The sequence below is a fragment of the Ranitomeya variabilis genome, chromosome 3, assembly GCF_051348905.1.
Source record: "Ranitomeya variabilis isolate aRanVar5 chromosome 3, aRanVar5.hap1, whole genome shotgun sequence".
Taxonomy (NCBI): Eukaryota; Metazoa; Chordata; class Amphibia; order Anura; family Dendrobatidae; genus Ranitomeya; species Ranitomeya variabilis.
In genome coordinates, this window is record NC_135234.1 from 652275647 (window position 1) to 652290029 (window position 14383).

Consider the following 14383-nt stretch of genomic DNA (forward strand, 5'->3'; position numbering starts at 1 on the left):
CTGATCAGAATTGTAAAATTTGGCCGGACCACGATGGTGAAAACAAATATCAAAAGACTGACTGTCCCTTCCAAAACAGAAAACTGGTGTGTACAAGTACAAACTAAGAGTAGCCTATACATAACAAACAAAATAATTTGGCCAATTCATGCATGCCCAGCAGCCCGACAAGGCGACCGTTGTTGGGCATCTAAGCTAATATGATACCTGAGGTATAAGGGGAAGGTCGCCTTGTTGATAACCAGGTGTGGTATTTCCTGATGAAGGGGGCATGAGACCCCTGAAACGCGTTGAATAAAACCACTGTGAATCAACTATACTCTCCTGAAATTCACCTTAGCGGCAGCACAGAATTTTAACTACAAATCTCCCTTTGAAGAAATTATTAATTCTGGAACTTAGCCTCTCTCTTCCCACTGCCCTGTAGTGGTGGCATATAGGGTAATAGGGGGTTAATGTCACCTTTGTATTGTAAGATGACATCAAGCCAGCTTAGTGATGGAGGTGTCAATAAGACACCTATCCATTACTAATCCTATAGATGTTAACCCCTTAATCCCATATGACCTACTATCCCGTCGAGGATAGTTCGTCATCACCGATCAGCAGCGCTCACGGGGGGAGCGTGTCCGATCACGGCCGGGTGTTAGCTATCGCAGCTGACATCGGCACTATGTGCCAGGAGCAGTCACAGACCGCCTCCGCACATTAACCCCCGACACACTGCAATCAAACATGACAGCAGCATTCCGGGGGCATAGGGAAGCATCGCGCAGGGAGGGAGCTTCCTGCATGCTTCCCTGAGACCCTCGGTACAAGGCGATCTGCTCACCTTGTACCGAGCGTCTCCTCCCTGCAGGCCCCGGATCCAAAATGGCCGTGGGGCTACTTCCGGGTCCTGCAGGGAGGTGGCTTACATGCGCCTGCTCAGAGCAGGCGCTGGTAAGCCTGCAGCAGTGCATGTCAGATAGCTGATCTGACAGAGTGCTCTGCAAAGTGTCAGATCAGCGATCTGTCACTATACTGTCACTATATAGTGATATAGTGATGTCCCCCCCGGGACAATGTGATAATGTAAAAAAATATATAATAAATAATTCCTAAATAAAGAAAAAAAAATATTGTTCCCATAAATACATTTCTTTATCTAAATAAATAAAAAAATAAAAAAGTACACATATTTAGTATCGCCGTGTCCGTAACGACCCGACTTATAAAACTGTCCCGCTAGTTAACCCTTCAGTGAACACTGTAAAAAAAAAAAAAAAAACGAGGCAAAAAGCAACGGTTTCTTATCATACTGCCAAACAAAAAGTGAAATAACACGCGATCAAAAATACGGATATAAATAACCATGGTACCGCTGAAAACGTCATCTTGTCCCACAAAAAACTAGCCATGATACAGCATCATCAGCAAAAAAATGAAAAAGTTATAGTCCTCAGAATAAAGCGATGCAAAAATAATTATTTTTTCTATAAAATAGTTTTTATCGTATAAAAGCGCCAAAACATAAAAAAATGATATAAATGAGGTATCGCTGTAATCGCTTTGACCTAAAAAATAAAACTGCTTTATCAATTTTACCAAACATAGAACGGTATAAACGCCCCCCCAAAAGAAATTCATGAATAGCTGGTTTTTGGTCATTCTGCCTCACAAAAATCGGAATAAAAAGCGATCAAAAAAAGTCACGTGCCCGAAAATATTACCAATAAAAACGTCAACTCGTCCCGCAAAAAACAAGACCTCACATGACTCTGTGGACCAAAATATTAAAAAATTATAGCTCTCAAAATGTGGAGATGCAAAAACTATTTTTTGCAATAAAAAGCGTCTTTTAGTGTGTGACAGCTGTCAATCATAAAAATCTGCTAAAAAAAAAGCTATAAAAGTAAATCAACCCCCCTTCATGACCCCCTTAGTTAGGGAAAAATAATAAAATAAAAAAATGTATTTATTTCCATTTTCCCATTAGGGTTAAGGCTAGGGTTAGGGCTAGGGTGAGGGCTAGGGTTAGGGCTAGGGTTAGGGCTAGGGTTAGGGCTAGGGTTAGAACTAGGGCTAGGTTTAGGGTTGGGGTTAGGGTTGGGGCTAGGGTTAAGGTTGAGGCTAGGGTTAGGGCTACAGTTAGGGTTGGGGCTAAAGTTAGGGTTACGGCTGGGGCTAAAGTTCGGGTTAGGGGTGTGTTGGAGTTAGGGGTGTGGTTAGGGTTGGGATTAGGGTTAGGGGTGTGTTGGGGTTAGGGGTGTGTTTGGGGTTAGGCATGTGGTTGGGATTAGGGTTAGGGGTGTGTTTGGGTTTCAGTTACAATTGGGGTTTTTCACTGTTTAGGCACATTAGAGCTTTTTAAACGCGACATGGCGTCCAATCTCAATTCCAGCCAATTCTGCATTGAAAAAGTAAAACAGTTCTCCTTCCCTTCCGAGCTCTTCCGTGCACCCAAACAGGGGTTTACCCCAACATATGGGGTATCAGCGTACTCAGGACACATTGGACAACAACTTTTGGGGTCCAATTTCTCCTGTTACCCTTGGGAAAATACAAAACTGGGGGCTAAAAAATAATTTTTGTGTAAAAAAAAAATATTTTTTATTTTCACGGCTCTGCATTATAAACTGTAGTGAAACAGTTGGGGATTCAAAGTTCTCACAACACATCTAGATAAGTTCCTTGGGGGGTCTAGTTTCCAATATGGGGTCACTTGTGGGGGGTTTCTACTGTTTAGTTACATCAGGGGCTCTGCAAATGCAACGTGAGGCCTGCAGACCAATCCATCTAAGTCTGCATTCCAAATGGCGCTCCTTCCCTTCCGAGCTGTGCCATGCGCCCAATCGGTGGTTCCCCCCCCACATATTGGGTATCATCGTACTCAGGACAAATTGGACAACAACTTTTGGGGTTCAATTTACACTGTTTCCCTTGGAAAAAATATAAAACTGGGGGCTAAAAAATAGTTTTTGTGGAAACAAAAGGATTTTTATTTTCACGGCTCTGCGTTATAAACTGTAGTGAAACACTTGGGGGTTCAAATTTCTCACAACACATCTAGATAAGTTCCTTGGGGGGTCTAGTTTCCAATATGGTGTCACTTGTGGGGGGTTTCTACTGTTTAGTTACATCAGGGGCTCTGCAAATGCAACGTGACGCCTGCAGACCAATCCATTTAAGTCTGCATTCCAAATGGCGCTCCTTCCCTTCCGAGCTCTGCCATGCGCCCAAACGGTGGTTCCCTCCCACATATTGGGTATGATCGTACTCAGGACAAATTGAATAACAACTTTTGGGGTTCAATTTACACTGTTTCCCTTGGAAAAATACAAAACTGGGGGCTAAAAAATAGTTTTTGTGGAAAAAAAAGGATTTTTATTTTTACGGCTCTGCGTTATAAACTGTAGTGAAACACTTGGGGGTTCAAAGTTCTCACAACACATCTAGATAAGTTCCTTGGGGGGTCTAGTTTCCAATATGGGGTCACTTGTGGGGGGTTTCTACTGTTTAGTTATATCAGGGGCTCTGCAAATGCAACGTGACGCCTGCAGACCAATCTGTTGTGAATTTGCTTTTTGCTCCCTCTAGTGGTTACTAGTTTTTTGACTCTGGTTTTTCTGTCATTCCTTTTATCCGCACCTGGGTCGTTAGTTAGGGGTGTTGCTATATAAGCTCCCTAGACCTTCAGTTCTATGCCTGGCAACGTAGTTATCAGAGCTAGTCTGCTGTGCTCTTGTCTACTGATCCTGGTTCCAGTTATATCAGCTAAGTCTGCCTTTTGCTTTTTGCTATTTGTTTTGGTTTTGTATTTTTGTCCAGCTTGTTCCAAATCTATATCCTGACCTTTGCTGGAAGCTCTAGGGGGCTGGTGTTCTCCCCCCGGACCGTTAGACGGTTCGGGGGTTCTTGAATTTCCAGTGTGGATTTTGATAGGGTTTTTGTTGACCATATAAGTTACCTTTCTTTATTCTGCTATCAGTAAGCGGGCCTCTCTGTGCTAAACCTGGTTCATTTTTGTGTTTGTCATTTCCTCTTACCTCACCGTTATTATTTGTGGGGGGCTTCTATCCAGCTTTGGGGTCCCCTTCTCTGGAGGCAAGAAAGGTCTTTTGTTTTCCTCTACTAGGGGTAGCTAGATTCTCCGGCTGGAGCGTGTCATCTAGAATCAACGTAGGAATGATCCCCGGCTACTTCTAGTGTTGGCGTTAGGAGTAGATATATGGTCAACCCAGTTACCACTGCCCTATGAGCTGGATTTTTGTATTCTGCAGACTTCCACGTACCTCTGAGACCCTCGCCATTGGGGTCATAACAGTAGTTCTAGGCCTGGCAAACTGTTATGACCCCAATGGCGAGGGTCTCAGAGGTACGTGGAAGTCTGCAGAATACAAAAATCCAGCTCATAGGGCAGTGGTAACTGGGTTGACCATATATCTACTCCTAACGCCAACACTAGAAGTAGCCGGGGATCATTCCTACGTTGATTCTAGATGACACGCTCCAGCCGGAGAATCTAGCTACCCCTAGTAGAGGAAAACAAAAGACCTTTCTTGCCTCCAGAGAAGGGGACCCCAAAGCTGGATAGAAGCCCCCCACAAATAATAACGGTGAGGTAAGAGGAAATGACAAACACAGAAATGAACCAGGTTTAGCACAGAGAGGCCCGCTTACTGATAGCAGAATAAAGAAAGGTAACTTATATGGTCAACAAAAACCCTATCAAAATCCACACTGGAAATTCAAGAACCCCCGAACCGTCTAACGGTCCGGGGGGAGAACACCAGCCCCCTAGAGCTTCCAGCAAAGGTCAGGATATAGATTTGGAACAAGCTGGACAAAAATACAAAACCAAAACAAATAGCAAAAAGCAAAAGGCAGACTTAGCTGATATAACTGGAACCAGGATCAGTAGACAAGAGCACAGCAGACTAGCTCTGATAACTACGTTGCCAGGCATAGAACTGAAGGTCTAGGGAGCTTATATAGCAACACCCCTAACTAACGACCCAGGTGCGGATAAAAGGAATGACAGAAAAACCAGAGTCAAAAAACTAGTAACCACTAGAGGGAGCAAAAAGCAAATTCACAACACCAATCCATCTAAGTCTGCATTCCAAATGGCGCTCCTTCCCTTCCGAGCTCTGCCATGCGCCCAAACGGTGGTTCCCTCCCACATATTGGGTATCATCGTACTCAGGACAATATGGACAACAACTTTTGGGGTTCAATTTACACTGTTTCCCTTGGAAAAATACAAAACTGGGGGCTAAAAAACAGTTTTTGTGGAAAAAAAAGGATCTTTATTTTCACGGCTCTGCGTTATAAACTGTAGTGAAACACTTGGGGGTTCAAAGTTCTCACAACAATCTAGATAAGTTCCTTGGGGGGTCTAGTTTCCAATATGGTGTCACTTGTGGGGGGTTTCTATAGTTTAGGTACATTAGGGGCTCTGCAAATGCAATGTGACGCCTGCAGACCATTCCATCTAAGTCTGCATTCCAAATGGCGCTCCTTCCCTTCCAAGCTCTCCCATGCGCCCAAACGGTGGTTCCCCCCCACATATCGGGTATCAGCGTACTCAGGACAAATGTACAACAACTTTTGGAGTCCAATTTCTTCTCTTACCCTTGGGAAAATAAAAAATTGGGGGCGAAAAATCTTTTTTTGTGAAAAAATATGATTTTTTATTTTTACGGCTCTGCATTGTAAACTTCTGTGAATCACTTAATGGGTCAAAGTGCTCACCACACATCTAGATAAGTTCCTTAGGGGGTCCACTTTCCAAAATGGTGTTACTTGTTGGGGTTTTCAATGTTTAGGCACATCAGGGGCTCTTCAAACGCAACATGACATCCCATCTCAATTCCAGTCAATTTTGCATTGAAAAGTCAAATGGCGCTTCTTCCCTTCCAAGCTCTGCCATGCGCCCAAACAGTGGTTTACCCCCACATATGGGGTATCGGCGTACTCAGTACAAATTGTACAACAACTTTTGGGGTCCATTTTCTCCTGTTACCCTTAGTAAAATAAAACAAATTGGATCTGAAGTAAATTTTTTGTGTAAAAAAAGTTAAATGTTTATTTTTATTTAAACATTCCAAAAATTCCTGTGAAACACCTGAAGGGTTAATCAACTTCTTGAATGTGGTTTTGAGCACCTTGAGGGGTGCAGTTTTTAGAATGGTGTCACACTTGGGTACTTTGTATCATATAGATCCTTCAAAATGACTTCATATGAGATGTGGTCCCTAAAAAAAAATGGTGTTGTAAAAATGAGAAATTGCTGGTCAACTTTTAACCCTTATAACTCCCTAACAAAAAAAAATGTTGGTTCCAAAATTGTGCTGATGTAAAGTAGACATGTGGGAAATGTTACTTATTAAGTATTTTATGTGACATATCTCTGTGATTTGTATAAAAATTCAAAGTTGGAAAATTGTGAAATTTTCAAAATTTTCGCCAAATTTCCGTTTTTTTCACAAATAAACGCAGGAAATATCAAATTAATTTTACCACTATCATGAAGTACAATATGTCACGAGAAAACAGAATCATCAGGATCCGTTGAAGCGTTCCAGAATTATAACCTCATAAAGGGACAGTGGTCAGAATTGTAAAAATTGGCCCGGTCATTAACGTGCAAACCACCCTTGGGGGTAAAGGGGGTTAATATACTAGTGCCCATACCTACTTGGCTGCCATCATATATATTTTATATGTACACACCCATAAAGACTTAAGAAACACCCATTGTGGTTTGACAACACAGTGTTTAGGGATACAACAAAAAAACTAAAAAACTATTTTTATAAAAAGGTGCAACAATGTGCATATAAAAGAAAGAGCAAAAAATATATAGCAAAAAAATATAGCAAATAAGGTGCGTTCAGTGCAAAAATTGCAAGTGCATTTAGTGCAAACCAATATATCAAAAACGAAACGCGTGTCAGGGTGCACCATACCTAACTGGCGGTCCATATAATAAATTCCCATATAATTAAAAGTAAGTGACTTCATATATTATTCAACTATAAGCACCTTATTGATATATTGGTTTGCACTTAATGCACTTGCAATTTTTGCACTGAACGCACCTTATTTGCTATATTTTTGTGCTATATATTTTTTGCTCTTTCTTTTATATGCACATTGTTGCACCTTTTTATAAAAAGAGTTTTTTAGTTTTTTTGTTGTATCCCTAAACACTGTGTTGTCAAACCACAATGGGTGTTTCTTAAGTCCTTACGGGTGTGTACATATAAAATATATATGATGGCAGCCAAGTAGATATGGGCACTAGTATATTAAATATATAATATTAAATACATGTATATTGAATTATTCTTGGTTTTTAATTTTGGAATTTTATAATTTGATTAAATTAATAAATAAATATTTAATTATTCATATCCTCTGTTGTGATTGGTTTTTGGCCTGTGTTATGAGCACGATCTCTCTTAACAGCCAGAATAAAGTATTTTAATTAAATAAAACACCACAAAATGTTGCCATCTTTATTGTACTGGTAATCCATCTGACGCCCTCAAACTCTTGCAAATAAACCAACACAAATACTCCCTGGTCCAAAGCAGTCCATATAATAACGAGTGTCCCACGACGATCTCCCCTATAGAGCAGTCACATCAGGAGATGTGACTGCTCTATAGGGCCTCCAGTGATACACTGGCAGGAGACAATGGCTCCTGCAGTGTTATCACTGAGAGTTCAGGCTCTCACTTTACAGCAACGCTGCATGAGAATTTTCCCAGGCAGCATTGCCGGTTACAGCGACCTCTGACGGCAAAGTGATACAGTGCGGAAGGTTACCTTCCGTCATTGTATCACCGGAGCCCTTGGAGAGCGGTCACAGAGATGTGACAGCTCTCCACGGGAGATCATCATGGGACACTTATTATTAAGGATTACATCGGATCAGGGAGTATACTGTTGGTTTATTATTTTTTATTTTTTTACAGGTGATCAAGGGCTTCGGGGGCTAGGTGATTGGTGAGTATGTACTGTATGTTGTATGTACTATATGTACTGTATGTCTATACACTCACCGGCCACTTTATTAGGTACACCATGCTAGTAACGGGTTGGACCCCCTTTTGCCTTCAGAACTGCCTCAATTCTTCGTGGCATAGATTCAACAAGGTGCTGGAAGCATTCCTCAGAGATTTTGGTCCATATTGACATGATGGCATCACACAGTTGCCGCAGATTTGTCGGCTGCACATCCCAAAGATGCTCCATACAAGGCAGGATGGATCCATGCTTTCATGTTGTTTACGCCAAATTCTGACTCTACCATCCGAATGTCGCAGCAGAAATCGAGACTCATCAGACCAAGCAACGTTTTTCCAATCTTCTACTGTCCAATTCTGATGAGCTTGTACAAATTGTAGCCTCAGTTTCCTGTTCTTAGCTGAAAGGAGTGGTACCCGGTGTGGTCTTCTGCTGCTGTAGCCCATCTGCCTCAAAGTTCGACGCACTGTGCGTTCAGAGATGCTCTTAGGCCTACCTTGGTTGTAACGGGTGGCGATTTGAGTCACTGTTGCCTTTCTATCAGTTCGAACCAGTCTGCCCATTCTCCTCTGACCTCTGGCATCAACAAGGCATTTCCGCCCACAGAACTGCCGCTCACTGGATTTTTTTTCTTTTTCGGACCATTCTCTGTAAACCCTAGAGATGGTTGTGCGTGAAAATCCCAGTAGATCAGCAGTTTCTGAAATACTCAGACCAGCCCTTCTGGCACCAACAACCATGCCACGTTCAAAGGCACTCAAATCACCTTTCTTCCCCATACTGATGCTCGGTTTGAACTGCAGGAGATTGTCTTGACCATGTCTACATGCCTAAATGCACTGAGTTGCCGCCATGTGATTGGCTGATTAGAAATTAAGTGTTAACAAGAAGTTGGACAGGTGTACCTAATAAAGTGGCCGGTGAGTGTATGTATGTACTGTATATGTGTGTATGTGTTGATTTTATTTTTTACACATTAGCTGGATGACGGGACTACTACTGTCCCATCATCGGCTAGCTGTCACTGTAACAGGCATAGCCGGATGGGACTAGTAGTCCCATCAGACGATGCCTGCCTACACACAGACCCGCACAGACACAGCCCCGCACACACACAGCCCCGCTCACACACATACACAGCCCCGCAGACCCCCGCACAGCCTCGCAGACCCCCGCACACAGACACACACAGCTTCGCACACACTCACAGCCCCGCAGACCCCTGCACAGTCCTGCAGACACACACAGATACACACAGACACCCGCACACAGACACGCACATCTTCTGCGCACACAGTCTCTGCCCACACACATAGTCTCCGCCCAGTCTTCCCCCTCCCGATCTGCAGCGTTTCTGGCAGGCACATCTGCAGCAAAACTGCAATTATTTTTTTTTACACCTGCAGTTTTGCTGCGGATGTGCCTAACTCAATGGAAGTCAATGGGTGCAGAAACGCTGCAGATCCGCAAAAAGAATTGACATGTTGCGGAAAATAAAATGCTGCAAATCTGCGAGGATTTTTCCGCATCATGTGCACAACAATTCTTAATTTTGTATAGAATGACATTGGTAGTGCTCTACACTGCAGATTTGATGCAATTCCGCGCATCCAAAAACTCTGCGGATCCGCATCAAAATTTGCAACGTGTGCACATAACCTAATAGAAACACGTCACCACTTCTTCATTTATCAGCCACTCCTGGTTTTGGCTTACAAATACTGAGTTAAAATACTGACCAAATACTGAACGTGTGAACGTGGCCTAAGGAAAATAAATGGGATAGATTTCTCAATGGATGTATTCACATTTTATAGAAGACTCATAGAAAAACATTATTGACCGAAGACAATGTATATGACATATCTTCAGGACTTTTTTAAGATATGAACATGTAGGATACATTGGGTGACCCGTTTACAGAAGATTCCAAAAATATTCTAACTAGGGCAATATCTTTAAACGAGTGGGATCTGGTATCATTTCCATCTGTTTCAGTGTTGACTCTAACCCTGGCTGTTCTGGGGAGCAGACTGGTGCAGTTTGCATATGGTGCAATATTACTAATATTACATTTCCCCCAATATACTCACCATTCATATTCCCAGTTGCTTCTGTGCCAGTGATCCTCCGGTTTCTGCAATCTTTGTTTGTGTCACCAATGTAACCAGGCTTCTAACAACTAGCTCTATATTTAAATGGGTTCTCTGGTGAAAGCACGATATCACCTATTCACTGGGTAGGTTGCATGTTTTTCTATGCAGCTGAATGCTCCGGTCCCGAGTGCTGGTGGCAGTTCCAGGTATTGAGGCAAGAGACTCGCGCGAGTTTCTCGCATTGCACTCACAAATGTGACCCCGGCCTATAGCTGGATCTCACAGGCCACCGTACCCTGGGGTCATCACATGACCTCAGGGTACCATGGTAACCATAGGGACCAGCAATTCTCATTGAGGGGGACCAATGGTTACTATGGAGGTCTTGTGAACCCTTGCAACAACTTAAATACCACTGTCGCAATTGGCAGCGGTATTTAAGGGGTTAATTGTCCCCAATCAGCTTCAAAATCGGTCGGGGCCAATACCACAGGGTGTCAACTATCGTGTACAGCTGACACCTGCAGGAATTGCCAACGCCGGGCAGCGCTATTCTCTTAATCCTCAGCAATGAAGATTAAGGCCCTTAATGATTGGTGATAAAGGGCGCTAATGGCGATCGGTAAGGGGTTAAATGACAGAAAAGTAAGATATTTATGAAATGACACTAAGAGTCCTGTGTAATAAAAATGTACTGTAGGAATATACCATCTGTTGTGTGATAAAAAGGGAAGCAGAATTGTATCATTAGGTTACACAGGACATTCTGCTGAGGGACCTTTTTTGTAACTTTTTTCAATGGGATTAGTGTACCAGCACTGTTAATGGGGTTAGGCTTTATGTGCTGTTAATAAGTCGCTTTGGCTGTCATTTTTGCTTTGTATGTGGAGTTACCTATACTGGTGCCTCTACTATGAGGAGACTCTACAAACACCTAGTAAACGCTGTGCTCCATGTGGTCATATTGCCTACATGTATGAGTGTAATGGGGGTCCGATACCAGTGGGTGTTTGTTTCTTTATCAGATCTGTGACTAAATCTTTTTTGGATTCACTGTTTTCCCTATAGATTGTACAGAAGAGGATATATACAGGATGGCAGCGAGCCGCAGATCTCGGGGGGTCAGTATCTTCATTATACCCGGACCCCTTGTCCTATTCTCCATCCCTGATGATTGATAAGTGGACACTTATTGAATTCTGTTTTCTTTAGGACATCTACCTTCACCAGGAATGTGTCTTCGGACCTGGACATTTCTCATGTGAGATTATGTTTTAAATAAAAAGAATTCCCAGTTAAACTGAAAATAAAGTACCATTCCTTTAATCTAGCATTTAATAATCCAGAACATCTATTAATCCAGTACAGAATTGTAACACAATGTAGTTTGAGCAGAAAGTCAGAAAATACTTTTCAATGATTGTATGCTTTTCTTTGCGTGGAATAATTCAAAACCTATCCGGTCACGTTGATGTTGGGTGAAAGGAATTTTCCTGTAATTTTAAGGATTTGATGCCTCTGGACACTGAGTTATTGATTCCATTCTCTGCTTGTGTTTTCTTTCCAGTTTGTCCCAGCACAAAAGAAAAAAGAGAACAACTTCTTCTGATACACTGCACCAGATTCCTACCATCTCCGATCTTCAAGATGGAGGTCACTGATCATATTTTATACTAAGTCATCCATGTTCTGTCTAAACATGTGAAGGAACATTTCAATAGACAACTGACTGAAACTATTCTTTTCTAGCGCCTCATGCCGACTAACCGCGAAGCCCAGAAGAAATATTTACCTTTTCCTTTGGATGAAGATAAACCTGAGCGAACATCAATGGCACCAGAGCAGACAAATGAAGAGGAGAAGAAGATGTCCAAAGTGGCAATGAAATATCGGGAGGTTAAAGAGCTGGAAGAAGATAAGGCAGAAGACACCAAGGGAAAAGAAGAGGAAGGAGATGAGAAGACTTCAGAAGATAAAGAAGAACTTGTGCAAAGAACCAGCAACTGGGCCAGAAAAGTTCAGAACCAGCCGGCACAAAGACTGAAGGTCCGCCAGCAGTCCATCCTCCAATACGTCAACACCAGCCTCAGAGGAACGAGGAATATCATGTGAACCATCCTCCTCAAATCAATGAGACGCTGATAGACTGTATGGACTCAACATTCCAGCTGTAGTAACATCGACAGCTTCAAATCTAATCACAATAAAAAGAATAGGCATAAAATAGTAATTATTAGATTAAAAAAGCTTTATATGTAGTAATTTGATCAAAATGTGCACTAAGAACCTCAAGTATATAAGTATAGTAACTGAAAAATCAATAAAATGTACAATATTATAAATATAACTTTGTGTTGTCTCCTTTATTTTCCTGTAATAAAGAAGAAAAGAAAATCCAACACATTTGGAAACATTTGTAGTTCTGTGTCACAGTTGTAGTAGGTTGTAAATTGCAATGCAACACCATTGGAAGTTATCAGATTCAGGGTTCACTCACATGAGCACAAAACTCAAACGAGTGCTACCTGATGTTTTATCAGATATCACTTGAACTAATTATATTGTCAGAGGTTTACCGCAACAGAAAGGGGCCAGAAGACTGCAGCGTCTGAATTCACGTACTTCTGCATGTAGGGCCGGTTTTAGACAAAGAGGGGCACTGGGAAAAAGTTTAAAGTTGAGCCCCAAATGCTAACCTATTGCACCATCACACAGAAACATTTTGGTTGTATTTACATGCGCTGAGTTCAGGCCGTTCAACGAGCGTGAGCGACAATATTGAAGTCATGCAATGGTTGCTTCCCAGCCTTTTTACACCGGATGAGGAAGAATGATGGGCACAGAACGATGACTAGTAGATCAATTTGTCCCCATACAGTATCATACTATCAGCAGCATATCTGCAGATTACAGTATTGCAATATGCTACTGAGAACAATGATTTTTGTTCCGGCATAAACAATCCAATCACTCAATGAATAGGCAGAATTTTGCTTGTTTAGTATAATACCATCCATGGTTCTCCACATAGTACAATGCACCCCATAGTCCTCCATATTGTGTAATGCATATCCCATAGTCCTCCATATAGTATAATTTGCCCCATAGCCCTCCATATAGCATAATGTGCACCATATCCCTCCAAATACTTTAATACACTCCCATAGTCCTCCATATAGTATAATACAGCCCCCATCATCCTCTATATAGTATAATACACTCCCCATATCCTCCCTATAGTATAACGTACTCCCCATAGTCCTCCATATTGTATAGTGTACTCCTCATAGTATAATGCACTCCATAGTCCTTCATATAGCATAATGCATTCCCCATTGTCCTTGATACAGTATAATGCAGGTCCCATATAGTACATATAGTATAATGTAACCCATAGTCCTCAATACAGTATAATGCATCAGCCTCATAGAGTATAATGCAGCACCCCAGAGTATAATGCAGCCCCCTCATAGAGTATAATGCAGCTCCCTCATAGAGTATAATGCAGCCCCCTCACAGACTATAATGCAACTCCCTTGCAACGCTCGCGCCCTGACTGGTTGGGTCGAGCGTAGGGGTGTGGCCCCACTGTGCCACAAACCAGACTACCCTGGAAGAGGCATAGCTAAGCAGCTACCTTGATGTTCACTGGAGCCTCTGATGGTGAGGTCAGGATTGTGTGGCAGGTAGCTGCCAGGTACCACTTCAGGGTGGTGTCTGGCTGTGGCTGCTGATCCCACTGGGGGACGGAACATGGGTAGGCAGGCGGGAATGGCTGAAACACTGGCAGGCAGGCAGGCATGGCTGAGACACTGGAAGGCAGGCGGGCACGGCTGAGACACTGGCAGATGGGCACGGCTGGCACTCTGGCAGGACAGGCGGACACGGCTGGTACTCTGGCAGAACAGGTACTGACTAAGTAGGACCCGGAATACAGGCAGATATATGGAAACAGTAGGGACCTGTTCAGACAGTAGGGTATATGGGAACAGGTAGGAACCTGACCTGCAGGTAGCAGAACGGAAATAGAGTAGGACCGCAAGGAGCGGATACAAAGCAGAACTACAGGAGGCGGGGCTAAGAGCAGGAACGTAGGAGGTGGAGCTAAGAGCAGGAATGTAGGAGGCGAAGCTAAGAGCAGAGCTGAAGGAGGCGGAGCCAAGAGCATAACCGCTGGAGGCAGAGCCAAGAGCAGAACCGATGGAGGCTGAGCCAAGAGCAGGAACATAGAGCGGAACCACAGAGTGAGAGCAGAGCGGGACTGCAGA

The 14383-nt window shown here is 42.8% G+C and overlaps 1 protein-coding gene across 1 annotated transcript; it reads left to right on the top strand.

Annotated features, from left to right (window-relative positions):
* Positions 1-11332: 11332 nt before the first annotated feature.
* LOC143818463 (uncharacterized) lies at positions 11333-12396 on the top strand. The gene is made up of 3 exons (XM_077299754.1): positions 11333-11376; positions 11683-11768; positions 11865-12396. The coding sequence occupies exons 2-3, from the start codon at positions 11763-11765 to the stop codon at positions 12225-12227; spliced, it is 369 nt and encodes a 122-aa protein (XP_077155869.1). The 5' UTR covers positions 11333-11376; positions 11683-11762; the 3' UTR covers positions 12228-12396.
* Positions 12397-14383: the final 1987 nt, after the last annotated feature.